This window comes from Chelmon rostratus, chromosome 2 (genome assembly GCF_017976325.1).
Source record: "Chelmon rostratus isolate fCheRos1 chromosome 2, fCheRos1.pri, whole genome shotgun sequence".
Taxonomy (NCBI): domain Eukaryota; kingdom Metazoa; phylum Chordata; class Actinopteri; order Chaetodontiformes; family Chaetodontidae; genus Chelmon; species Chelmon rostratus.
In genome coordinates, this window is record NC_055659.1 from 6410002 (window position 1) to 6422062 (window position 12061).

Sequence of the window (12061 nt, forward strand, 5' to 3'; positions counted from 1 at the left end):
ATAATTTACTATTCATTAAGTTCTGCCACTCATAGTTAGTGTTGCTACATCTGTCAAGCTTTCCATTATCACCCTGCACAAATGCAGTTTTTTAATGAGAAAATATACAATCAAAATTGTTCAAAACAATGGGTCCTTGATTTCAGACAGGAGTTATGAAAAGCTGCCTCATATTTCTAGCAGACAACCGTCAATTTTGCTGAAGCGACAGCTGTCGCCAGCTGATTTTTAAGGTTATCGCAGTATACTGAGAAGGCACATGGTGTCTGGTTAACTCTAACCATCAACAGCCTGAACTCTGATATAGTTTCATCTAGGACTGGCTGCCACACACTGGAACGGAGCTTTTAATAACATAAACTGTGCCGTCACAAAATAATGTAGTTGGTTAAAGATATGCTAACTCTTGGCTTTAGAAGTAAAGCTAGGTTACTACTGCATGTGGTAAGCTAGTTAGCTGGACATTACTGTTAACCTTGCATATTATGTTAGAGCAGACAAACACAACTTGGTGGGAACGTTCAGGAGGTAGCACAGACTGTCTTCAGTTTAATCAGGATCACTCAAAGACATTTTGAGTTATCAGCAAATGTGATCGGCCACGGCCACTTGTACCAACCAATATGGCACACAGAATTTGGTAAATACTGCCACAGAGCATGCACACCGAAATTGGTGAAATTATGCTGACTGGGTTTTGAGGTACATGATGGTGTTTGTGGCGCCCCCTACGGGTCGGGCCTTGGTAAGACTTTCCCCAAACACAGCTTGAATATACGTATACCCAGATTTGTGACGTTTGGAGAAATTTTTAATGAGTTATGGCCATTTCCCTGCTAAGCCCTGCCCCTTGCAAAGTTTATTGGTTGATGGTAGCCATGTATCTTCTGTTGTTGTCGTGGTGGACATTTATGTGCCAAGAAGGTTTTTTTGTAGAGCAAATTGAGCTGAACTCGTGTGTCCAAATTCAAGTCTGTTGGATTTACCATGTTACCTTTCCAGATTTTAATTTTTGGGCTGATTAGGCTCATATTTCTTGAGATGCAAACGCAGATTTCCAGTTTCCAATAATAATAATAATAATAATAATAACCCGGCACAAGCATGGTAAGGTTCTGCCCCTTCAGGGTTTGAATCCTAATAAATGAAAAGTAATAAAATTAACTGAAAGGAAACCCATATTTCTGTCACATTGATGATGATATTTTTGAGGTCTGTAAAGCATTATTTTGAGAGGACTGTTCCTTTAAGACTTTATTCTGCACAGTGTTGAACTGAAGAAACAGCAGAAACCTCAGGAGAACAGTACAGTGGAGACTACATGACATCCTGAACAGTCATCTGTTCTCACACACACACACACACACAGACAGACAACTGACCATTCATCCAACCTTTAACCCTACAGACATGATCCATATTTGAAGTCAGTCTGTTTATTTTTTCTCTGCGTTTTTTTTTTTTATGTCATCTGGAGGAAATTTGGAGACCCAGTGGTTAATGAGGAAAACGAGTTGGTCACAGTGGTCACAGTGACGTACGTCCGCCGACTCGGTTTGCCGCTGATCATTTTGGCGGTCGACTCGCTGAGTGTGAGAATCACAGCAGACACCATCGTCCACGGCATCACAACCAGAGAGAACTTCAACAAGTCAAAGAAAGTCCAACCTGACGCTCCTTGTGGACACGTGTCCTCAGAGGACGGCCAGGTCGTGGCAGCTCTTGGACCGCACTTTGACCGCCATGCGCTGGTTGTTGCGTGCTACCAGTCGGTCCAGGAAGCGCCGGGCCTTCTGGGTAAGGCTCTCTTTGCGCTTGTAGATGGAGCGTCGGCGCTCGACGGCCTCGCTGCAGTCTCGGCGGAGGCGGATCTGTCGGACCACGCCCTCGAACAGCTCGGTCACATTGTGCTGCAGAGACGCCGACGTCTCGATGAACTTACAGTCAAATACAACCGCACATGCTCTGCCCTCTGAGAAACACATACAGAAAGAGAATAAGTTATTCCAATAGCACCAGTCAATCAATAGCCATTATCAATATATTGTATATCCATATGTATATGTATAAACCCCACGTGACCTTTGACCCCTACCTTCCACAGCAACTTCTCTGGACCGGACCAGGTCACTCTTGTTGCCCACTAGAATGATGGGAAGGTTTTCGGCCTGGCGGGCTCGTCGCAGCGTGATCCGGAGCTCGGAGGCAGAGTCGAAGCTGGAGCGGTCGGTGACGGAGTAAACAATGACGTAAGCACTCCCAACCTTCAGACAGCTGTCCTGAGAGGAGCCGCCCTCGCCCTCCTGATGGGTACCGAGACGTAAACACAGAGGAGGAAACAAATCTACGTTTTTAAAAGCCATTTTGGAAAAATCTATCTGATCTGATGTTCCTGCTTGTATTTTCATCTGTTTTCTGATCTGCATTCAGTTGTTGTGCTGTCAGAGCTTCAATGATGTTTAGATTCAATTACTGTAAACTGCCTAAAAGCCTTTCTGCTGTGAAGCAGCTGAAGGCCTTTATTGTGAAGCAGCAGGAAGTTTGCCTTAATTACAGAGTTAAGCAACTGAGGGAAACATTAATATTGAACATTTAGACACTTTTTTGTCAATGTGTCAGGGTGTTGTGGTCTAACTGACTGGAAATTCAGAAATTGAGAAAATGCAGTCCTGATTTTTACATAATTTAACTTTATGCAAAGAAACACCATGTCTCCTCTAAACTGTGACTTATTGTAATTAAACTTTCAGAACCTTAAAGATTACAGGTTTTCAAAATTAGAGCAATCAGTAAAATGCGCCTTTTCACAAAGTTTATCCAAATGAAAATAACAAAAGGTCTCCTGGTCAATTGAATTTTCATTATCACAACAAATTATTTGTCTTTTAATTTAATGATCTTAGCAAAACCATTCGAAGCATCATGTGTGAAACCATTATTTTTGTTACCTTATGTGGATCTAAACAAGAAACCCACAGCAGCCAAACTGTCTGCACAGATTTGAAATCAGCCACATCAGGTCATGTACCCATAATCCTCTGCTTCAAAAGTGATTCTAATGCTCCACAGCTTTCCTTCAACACACACTATACCAGTTTGTCATTCTCCCAGGTATCCATGACGATGAGTGTGGTTTCCTCTCCGTCTACTGTCAGTGTCCGCTCGTATGTGTCCTCTGTAACAAACAATAAACAACAAGACTCAGACTCTGCAGCCCTGCTGGCAGCTCAGTGAGGCTCCACTTAGGCACAGCAATACTGACAGCTAAATGATGATGCCAGCATGCTAACATGCAGATGCTTTACAGGCATAATGTTTAGCATTACAGAATGCTAACACTAATTTAGCACAAAATACACAAAGTGGGTGATGGGACTGTCAATAGCTCTGCAGGTATGCGGTCATATCACATTAAATAACACATTAAATGAGATAGATAGATGGATCATAAGAGTCTGTGAGTCCATTTGAGTGCTATTTCTACAGTTTGCTGAGGGCAGCGATGGCAGAGGGCACGAAGCTCTTGTATCATGCTTTTTCACAGATCAGAGATCTGTATCTGCGGCCAGATGGGAGTAGCGATGGCAGTGCCAATGAGGAAGACCAATGATTTTAGAGACATTTTGTGTGATTTTGAGGAGTCTGTTCCTGCTGGTGACAGTGAGTACCGTAAAGTACCATGTGGAACAGTTAGAGGATGAGCTCAATGATACTCCTGTACAGGAGGAACCGAAGGTGGGGTGTGACGGAGAGTTCCCTGAGTTTTCTGGAGAACTATTGGCCGCGTTTATGGATGTCGGTAGTGTGACGATCAAAGCTGAGTTTATCGTCAAAGGCTTGAAGCTCTCCAGTATGGGGACTGATGTTATAGTGGATGCTTTCCAGAAAACAGGTACTAATTGAGTCTGGAGGGATTCAGTGACGATGGGGTGGAAGACTTGAGGCCTTGCTCGATTTTTCAGTGAAAGGTCTGTTGTTTCTCCTGTAGTCTGTGTTTAATGTGGGGAGTGATCCATGGTTTTAAGTTGAGATACCTCTTTACTGTCCTGACTGGGATGGTGGTTAAAATGCAAAAATTGATGTAATCTGTGATGACGTTAACCCTGTAATTCAGATTATCATTGAAAAAACTCCAGTCAGTGCATTCAAGGTACCCCTGAACTTGTGCAGTTGCATCCTCTGACCACTGACATATTGTTTGAACGAGGACAGAACACCATCCAATCTGCAGCTATTAACCTGATAATGGGGCTATTTCATGGCAAGCTATCCAATATTTGTTGAGACATTTCAGTCTGGAGTGGTGGACCAACTGACCAACATCGTCATTCCTGCAGCCACGACTCGAGCAAGGCTAAAAATAATAAACAACATGGAAGACCAACAACAAATTATATCTGTGGTCATAAAGAGACAAACTAACAAACACAATAAGTTGAAGCAAACAACAGTATCAGGAATCTGAGCATACAGCAAGAACAATAAACACATTCCAAGCTAAAGCAGCGAGCTCAAGCAGACATGAAGCTCAGTCTACTAACAGCAGACAGGCTCTGCCCCCTCACACCATGTCAGACTGTCATGGATCAATACAGGTTGTCAATCATGGCTCCAGGCCAATCAACACGTGACACAGGAATGGATCATTGATGTTGGGTCAGTCAAGGTTGTGATGCAAGATCAAAGTCAGGGACAGAAACTGAGCACTGATCTGCTGAGGGCTGAGCTGGAGTTTGAAAGCTAAAACATAATCAGACAATAGGAAACACTGACGGGACACTCCTGTGATTCAGTCTGTCAAAAGCGGTTGAACTTGAGAGATAACACCTGTGCAGCAGACTTCTAGCACCAACCATGACCAGTAAACTGATCTTCATGTGGAAAATCAGCAGTGTTCATTTAATACCTTCATGATTAAGACTCGTAAAGGAAAAGTTGTGCATTTTGGGAAATATGCTGATTTGCTTTCTCGCTGAGTGTTAGATGAGAAGTTTGATACCACTCTGATGTCTGTACACTAAATATGACTCCACCTACCAGCATCTCTAAAGCTTGCTAGTTAACACTTATCTCATTTGTTCTGTACAGAAACAGAAGTGCAAAAACAAAAAAATATTCGAGGCTGCAATATTTTTCAGAACCATTTGCCCGGAAACCAGCAGAGACTAGAAGATACATGTTAATTAGTGAGGTTTAGCTGTGCTGTTGGGTGGGGTTTGATATCTTTGGACAGAGCGGCAAGAACATGAATAAACTACATAAACTAATGTAGAGTGACAAACGCAGCATCTCACCTCCGGGTTGCTCATCTTTCTCTGTGACCCCCGCGAAGATTCCTGCGAGGCTGGTCTTTCCGACACCGTGGTCGCCCAGCAGCACCACTCTGTAAACACAGTCCGAGTCACTCTGCGAGTCGTCCTCCGAGTCTGAGCTCCACTGGGCGCGGTAGTGGAGTGACTTGTCTCCAGGGTGGTAGGAGGCGGATTGTCCCAGAGGTGGGTGGCTGCGCTGGGTGCAGGGCCGCTCGGGGTTGGGCTGGGTGCTGCCGGGGAGCTGGGCGTCTCGAGTCCAGGACGGGTGCTGGTAAAAGTGGGCTGGAGGAATCGGCGTACTGCCTCGCCGCTGCAGGGGCTCCTTCTCTCTCTGGGTGTTGAGGGTCATCTTGCTACGGTGACGGCATCAGGACAGGACAGGCCTGAGGGAGCAGAAAGGTGGAGGAGTCAGGTTTCAGAATAAAGTCTGGTTCACTATGGTCTTTCAGACTCCTGAAGGGTTTTCATTCAACACTGAGTGACATTTTGTCGACAGAGCAGAAGTCCTGCTGCCGCTCCAATCTAATTATAGTTTTCTGTGAAGCTGACACATGACGCAGCTTTTTAGCTTTTTTGTCCATATTCGAAGACAGCGGTCAGCAACCTTTTACACGTAGAGATCATCTCTAGCGACCTCCAGCAGTTTAACAGTGAGGCAGGAGTACTCCTGGGTGTGTCAGTACACTCTGACATCACTGCTAGGTGTGGTTTCAGGTGCAACAGATTGGAAACTTTAAAGCAGGGAAGGTGGTGAAACACTGTGTTATCTCACAGGGTTTTCACATCAAAAGTGCAAATACAGCGTCATGCTTTTGGCTAAGTCTCTCCTATAAAAGAGATACTGTATCTCAAGAGACTTCCTGTTTAAAGAAGGGTTAAATAAATAAGAATAAGTCAAATTATTTCCAATATGGTCAGTGGCTGTGCTCTGCTGGTTTTCTGCCTGGTTTTACTGTGTCCGTCCGGGGGGACTCTGGCATTGACGGAAGACGTTAGACGACAAGGGGAAAAGTTTATTTTTTGTTCATCACTGAACTCTCAAGAGTTCAATAACTGTCTGATCCTACAGGGGTGAGAGGACAGATGACCGGAAAAGCATTGTATTATGATCTGTTCTTCATTCTACACATTATCTCGCAGAAACTATGATCTCCTGCATGTTTCGCTCTTGTGAAAGAGAGCAACCTAAGACCTCACTTCATTTAATTTCCGTTTTTATGTCTTGATTGGCGCGTGCCGCCTGGAGCAGAGTGAACTAGCTTTAATGTCTTCTTCTGTTCCTTTTAGCAGGTAGCGGTTAGCACGTAACATTAGCTAAATGGTAGCATCGGAACTGTATTGTCTTCTTCTGTTCTTCTTAGCGGTTAGCATTAGCATTAGCAATAGTTAAATGGTAGCATCGGTACTGGCCACTACCTGGAGTATCTCTGGGTCAGTTGAACGTGGCGGTGCTGTTTGGATTGTGTAGGAGCAGTGTGAACTGGCACTAGGGGGGGTGACTCTGGGACGCCGGAGTTCACTGCCTAACCTCCTGGAGGTGTAGTGGGACTAAGTAGGCGAAACACTGTTGAAGGGAGGTTTCCACCTGATGACCCCCAGAGACGTGCTAGGAATCACTGCTCTTTGGCAGGTATAGAGGCAGATTAGAGCTCCAAGGTTCTTCACTGAGAATGAATCCTCTTTTTGAGCACAAGTATCTTGTGTTTAAATTAACTCGGGGCGTGGGGTACAAGACAGCTTAAAGCCTGATGAAGTGCTAAATGACAGAGATACCAGCAACACATACAAAACACACCTTAGTTTAAACAATTTGGGAGTTAGACTATAACTTAGTAAAGCAAGGCACCATACAAGACAGATGCAACATAGAGTTAAGATGGAACTTCAAATTTAAAACCCTCTGAGCAAGTGAAAGTCACTCCTTATTAAGATTTGTCTGTTAGAAAGAAGGAGAGACTGATGATAGGAGAGCAAGAGGAGTTTATTTCTGATATTTACAGCAGAAGCACATTTCCTGTGACAGGCTACATCCTTTCACATTTCTGTTGACACTGAGTGCTAACACTACTGTGTTGTAACGTGTTTTTTACACTAGTTTAGACATTATTGCATATATTCGAAACAGTCTGTTGTAGGTCTCTCATAGTGAACAGTATATACTGGGAACAGAATCTGTTGTCATGTTCATACAGTTTACTAACTCAAAAAAAGTAAAGACTAGACTTAATATGACTCGACACCTGCCTGACTCGAGTCCCAGGCTGAATCCTGCTTACTAGAAACCAAGTGTACCCATGAAGACTCTGGCATGCCTAAGAGAGCACAGACACACAAACAAACCTTCTACAATAAATAATTCAAGTATTTAAATGTGCCAAGTACGACAGTCAGTGATGGCGAGGTTAAGTCCGGCCAGGTCTGAACTCTTGCCGTTGGGGGTAGTTAGGGACATACTTACTGTTACTTATTTTGGGTGAATAGGAACAAAATTACTTCTCGTGACCACTAATTGTATTTTACATTTCTGCTAATTAATCCACAGCAAAACTACAACACCAGACAGTCAGGAGGTCAAAGGTCACAGGTCTCTCATATAAAATGTCACACTGTATGTGACTGCTAATTAAGCAGCTGAAAAGAGTTAATGAACTACATCAGGCGCTTTTAGTGAAACGAGATCAACCAGAGAGTACTTACAAAGAAATGAATAGCATGTTTTAACATTTCTAAATTACACGTTAAAAGTCTGAAAACCACATTCCTGTATCTTCCATGTGAACATCATCAAATGTGAAGTGTCCAAAAAAACAACACGTAACTATATGCACATTTAACAAGCTTGAAATATTTTTCACATGTCACACATGTTTTTATGTAAAATATTTGGAAATCACATGTGCTGATATAATGTGATTTTGTTTGGTTTTTAAGTCTAAAGTTTTTATTCAGGGAAAAACTGAAATAAAAACATCAGCAGGAAATAGCGTGCAATAGAGAGAGTAGCTTACCGTAGAGCCCATGAACAGTGTTGTGTCTGTCCAGCCACAAACAACAGAACTGAACTGAACCCCGTCCCTCTGTCTCTGTCGGTGTAACAGTAGCCTGCTCCGGTGCCACAGTAACCCGCCTGGAAAAAAAAAAGTTCCACAACAGCGTTAAAAATTCAGCAGTGGAATCACAGAGTTATCTACCTCCCTCTGTGTGTGTGTGTGTGTGTGTGTGTCAGTGACAGCAGAGGAGAAGCAGATAACTGAGGAGGGAGAGTGTGTGTGTGTGTGTGTGTGTGTTCGGGGGGTGAGGGGAGTGTGTGGGTGTGTTGTGTTATCAGTGTGGAGGGTGAGTTGGTTTTGGAAACATTTTGGTCACTTCCCGTTCGACCAAGACGAGACATAGTTTGGCTTCAGTCAGGATATGTCGGACTAGTTTACAGGGAAAACATTACATGATAAAATGTTTGATGTGCTTTACAGTCATCAACAGAAACTCTTGAGAGCTAAATGACAAGATGTTTCTTCTATTTCTGACTTGTTCAAAGAGATACTGATACTGAATAAAAGATAATTTAAATGGCTAATGAGGAAAAAGCTAAAAAAAAAATACAGATTATCAGTTTACTAATTAGCAATTAAAGGACTAGCAATATAAAGGACCGATTAACTAACTTTAGTACCTGATAAAGAAACAGTTGGCTAACATAGAACTGCTTCAGTTTACTAACTATGAATCAGTCCGTCACTGATTAAGATTTGTAGTTTATCTGACGATGGTCTACGAAAATACCAGTTTACTAACTAGCAAGTTGATGAAGGTCTAAGTGATAAAAATAACAGTGTAGCTAGCAAATGAATCACCACCAACTAGCTAACTGACAAAGGACTAACCAACAATGTTACTAGTTTGCAAATTAGCTAGCTGACCAGGATCAGTTTACTAACTGGTAGGCTGATGAAGGACTGATAAAGACACCCGTTTACTTACTAGGTTGTATATGATGGACCAGTTTACTAACTAGCTCGCTGATGACAGTCTAACTGATAAAAATGCCTTTGCACTGGCTAGCTGATGAATCATCAGTTCACCAACTAGCTAGCTGACGATAGCTTAACCGGCAAAGACACCAATTTACAAACTAGCTGTCAAAGATCAGTTTACTAATAGGCTGATGACAGCTTTGATATCTAGCTGATGATAGACCAAGAAACTAACTAACTAGCGAGTAAGTGAACTGATAAAAAAATACCAGTTTACTTGCTAGCTGACGAATCACCAGTTTAGCTAGCTGACAAAGAACTAACTTTCACACACCAGTTTACCAGCTAGCTAGCTGACAAGGACCAGTTTACTGACTAGTAGGCTGATGATGATGCTGACTAATTGATATTTACCAGTTGACTGCGCTGATGAAGGACTAACTACCAGTTTACATTTACCAAGATAGCTGATGAAGGACTGACTAGTATAGGTGGTGAAGGTCCAGTTTATGTCCAGTCCCTTTATAAAGCACATTTAAGCCAACCAAAGTGCTGAATGTTTGTAAGGTTTCAATTCTCCAACTTTAAGGAAGTGACACACTTAACTGTTGCGGTACCTGTTGAACTCTGGATCTGTCTACTATGGAAGCCTTTGTACTCGTAGTATCTCAATTACCTAATTATGCTAAGTCAACATTTTAATTTAGTATCACATGATGCAATTTTTCAGACTTTTTCTCTGGCAGAAATGGGTTTCCAAAGTTCACACATGAGCAGACATGGAAAATTATTTTAAACAGAAACACACTTAACTTCCTCTTTGTCAGAGCGAGTGCTCTTTCTGAAGCTCAGCATGTCATAAATGTTTAGATTTGATCCACCCCCTCAGTTTAAAAGTTTAAAAAAACTAAAGAGGAGGAGTTTCCTCATCACCTCATCCAATCCAGTCAGTATTTCAGTGACCAGCACAGAAGCCGAGCACTGACCATCAACCCCTTCGTCAGTAAAACCAGACGCTCTCAGCTCCTGCAGCAGCTCCATCACGCCCTCTGCAGGCAGACTGGTGTTACTGACTGACTGACCAGATGAGCTCAGACTGGATGTCTTTATTCATTTTAAGTTGCTTCATTAATTAATTAATTAATTCATCAAATCCATTTCTCTGAACACGTGGTTTTAATGTTGAGACCTGTCAGCCCACAATCTAATGTGTTTAGTTAATGAAAGCTGCTTGGCCTCAGAAGTAATGCTTGCTTACTGCTGTGGCTTTGCTGCACATTCTAACATTTGCGTCTCACGTTGCGTTTAATCTCAGGTAAGGTTGCTAATGGTTGGGGAGAGGGTTAACAGTGAACTGATGTTTAAAACTTCTTCCTCTAGAATGTTAAATAAAACATAAATAACAACCATGTACAAGAAGTTTACATTATCTCACACTTCAACATCTTTTCTTAATGGTATATCTGTGAAATACAACTCATTATAACACCTAATACAGTGTGTTGCTTTATATCAACAGCATGTCCTTCTTTTAACAGTTGTCTCTCTGTAAATTTGATATTGTAAATTGCATGTTTGATATTTACATATTTTAAATGTATTCTATATACTTTTGTACACTCTCATATTTTAAATCCTCCATTTAATACTTCCCTATTGTTGTTTTTATATCTCTGGATGACTTAGCAACTGAATGGAGACAATGACAAGCTCTCTGTAATTATTAAAGACATTATGAAACACATTGGATGTTTTCTGTTATTCCATTTTATACTGTTCCTGCTGTAATTTGTAAATTAGTGGCTGCTATGGGTTTATTATGCACACCTGTAGTTATCTATACCTATTTTCTGCTCGGTTCAAAAAAGTGTTTTGAGACAAAAACAAAAATAATATATGATAAAATAATAATAAATTGCCACAATCTGTGCAAATATAACAGTCTTAAACTAGTCTCTTAAACAAATCACTCAAGCTCTGAAGTGAATTATTCATCATAGGACCACGTGCATCTATTAGACTCACTGTATTACTTGTTCTGGTAAGCAGTTGTATTATGTGGAATATTGACTCCTGCTGCCACCACATGGTCACTGGAGGAAATGTGACACTGTGTTGCAGCAATGAATCCAACAGTTCAATGGAATAATAATAATAATAATAATTTGCTGCTACATATACGTACATGTTTAAATATATCCAGATTTTGTTTTAGCTTTTACTCTGCTGTATCTTGAACATTAGGATTAACATTAAGCTTCATTCAAACATGGTTGTATCTAGTAGTCACATTGGATCACAATATGTTGACTGATTATAACTGTTTCTCCAGTATTTTATAACCATAAAGAGAAGTCAGTCAGTGTGTATTTAAATATTATCCATATCAAAAATAAAAGTCCTTTATCCTCATAGGAATTACAGCTTTTCCTTTATTTGTCTCTAAAGTTGTGACTCATCATGTTGCTTATCCTCGCTGAAGAAGGAGTAACAGGATGAGGAGGAGTCACCCTGAGAGGAGAGAGAGGAGTGCTGGGTCGCATCTGACTGCTGAGGGCCAGGGTCTTCAGTTTGATCCTGATTGGTGGGAGGAGGAGGAGGAGGAGGAGAAGGAGGAGGAATGGCTGAGGCAGCTGGAGTGGAAAACATCAATTTAAAATTAACTATACTAAAATAAATTCAAAATTTCTGAAAAAAAGGAAAATTATAATGATTACAATGAAAGTAAATGGAGCATAAAGAAATCAAAATCAAAATATCAAATCATTTAAATGAAAT

At 41.5% G+C, this 12061-nt stretch overlaps 1 protein-coding gene across 1 annotated transcript; it reads right to left on the bottom strand.

Moving 5' to 3' along the window:
* Positions 1 to 1351: 1351 nt before the first annotated feature.
* On the bottom strand, positions 1352 to 8386 carry rem1 (RAS (RAD and GEM)-like GTP-binding 1). The gene is made up of 5 exons (XM_041959387.1): positions 8321 to 8386; positions 5295 to 5695; positions 3093 to 3175; positions 2096 to 2303; positions 1352 to 1972 (listed from the first exon to the last, which is right to left on the bottom strand). Exons 2-5 carry the CDS (start codon positions 5659 to 5661, stop codon positions 1695 to 1697), a joined length of 936 nt encoding a protein of 311 aa, XP_041815321.1. The 5' UTR covers positions 5662 to 5695; positions 8321 to 8386; the 3' UTR covers positions 1352 to 1694.
* Between the last annotated feature and the right edge of the window lie 3675 nt (positions 8387 to 12061).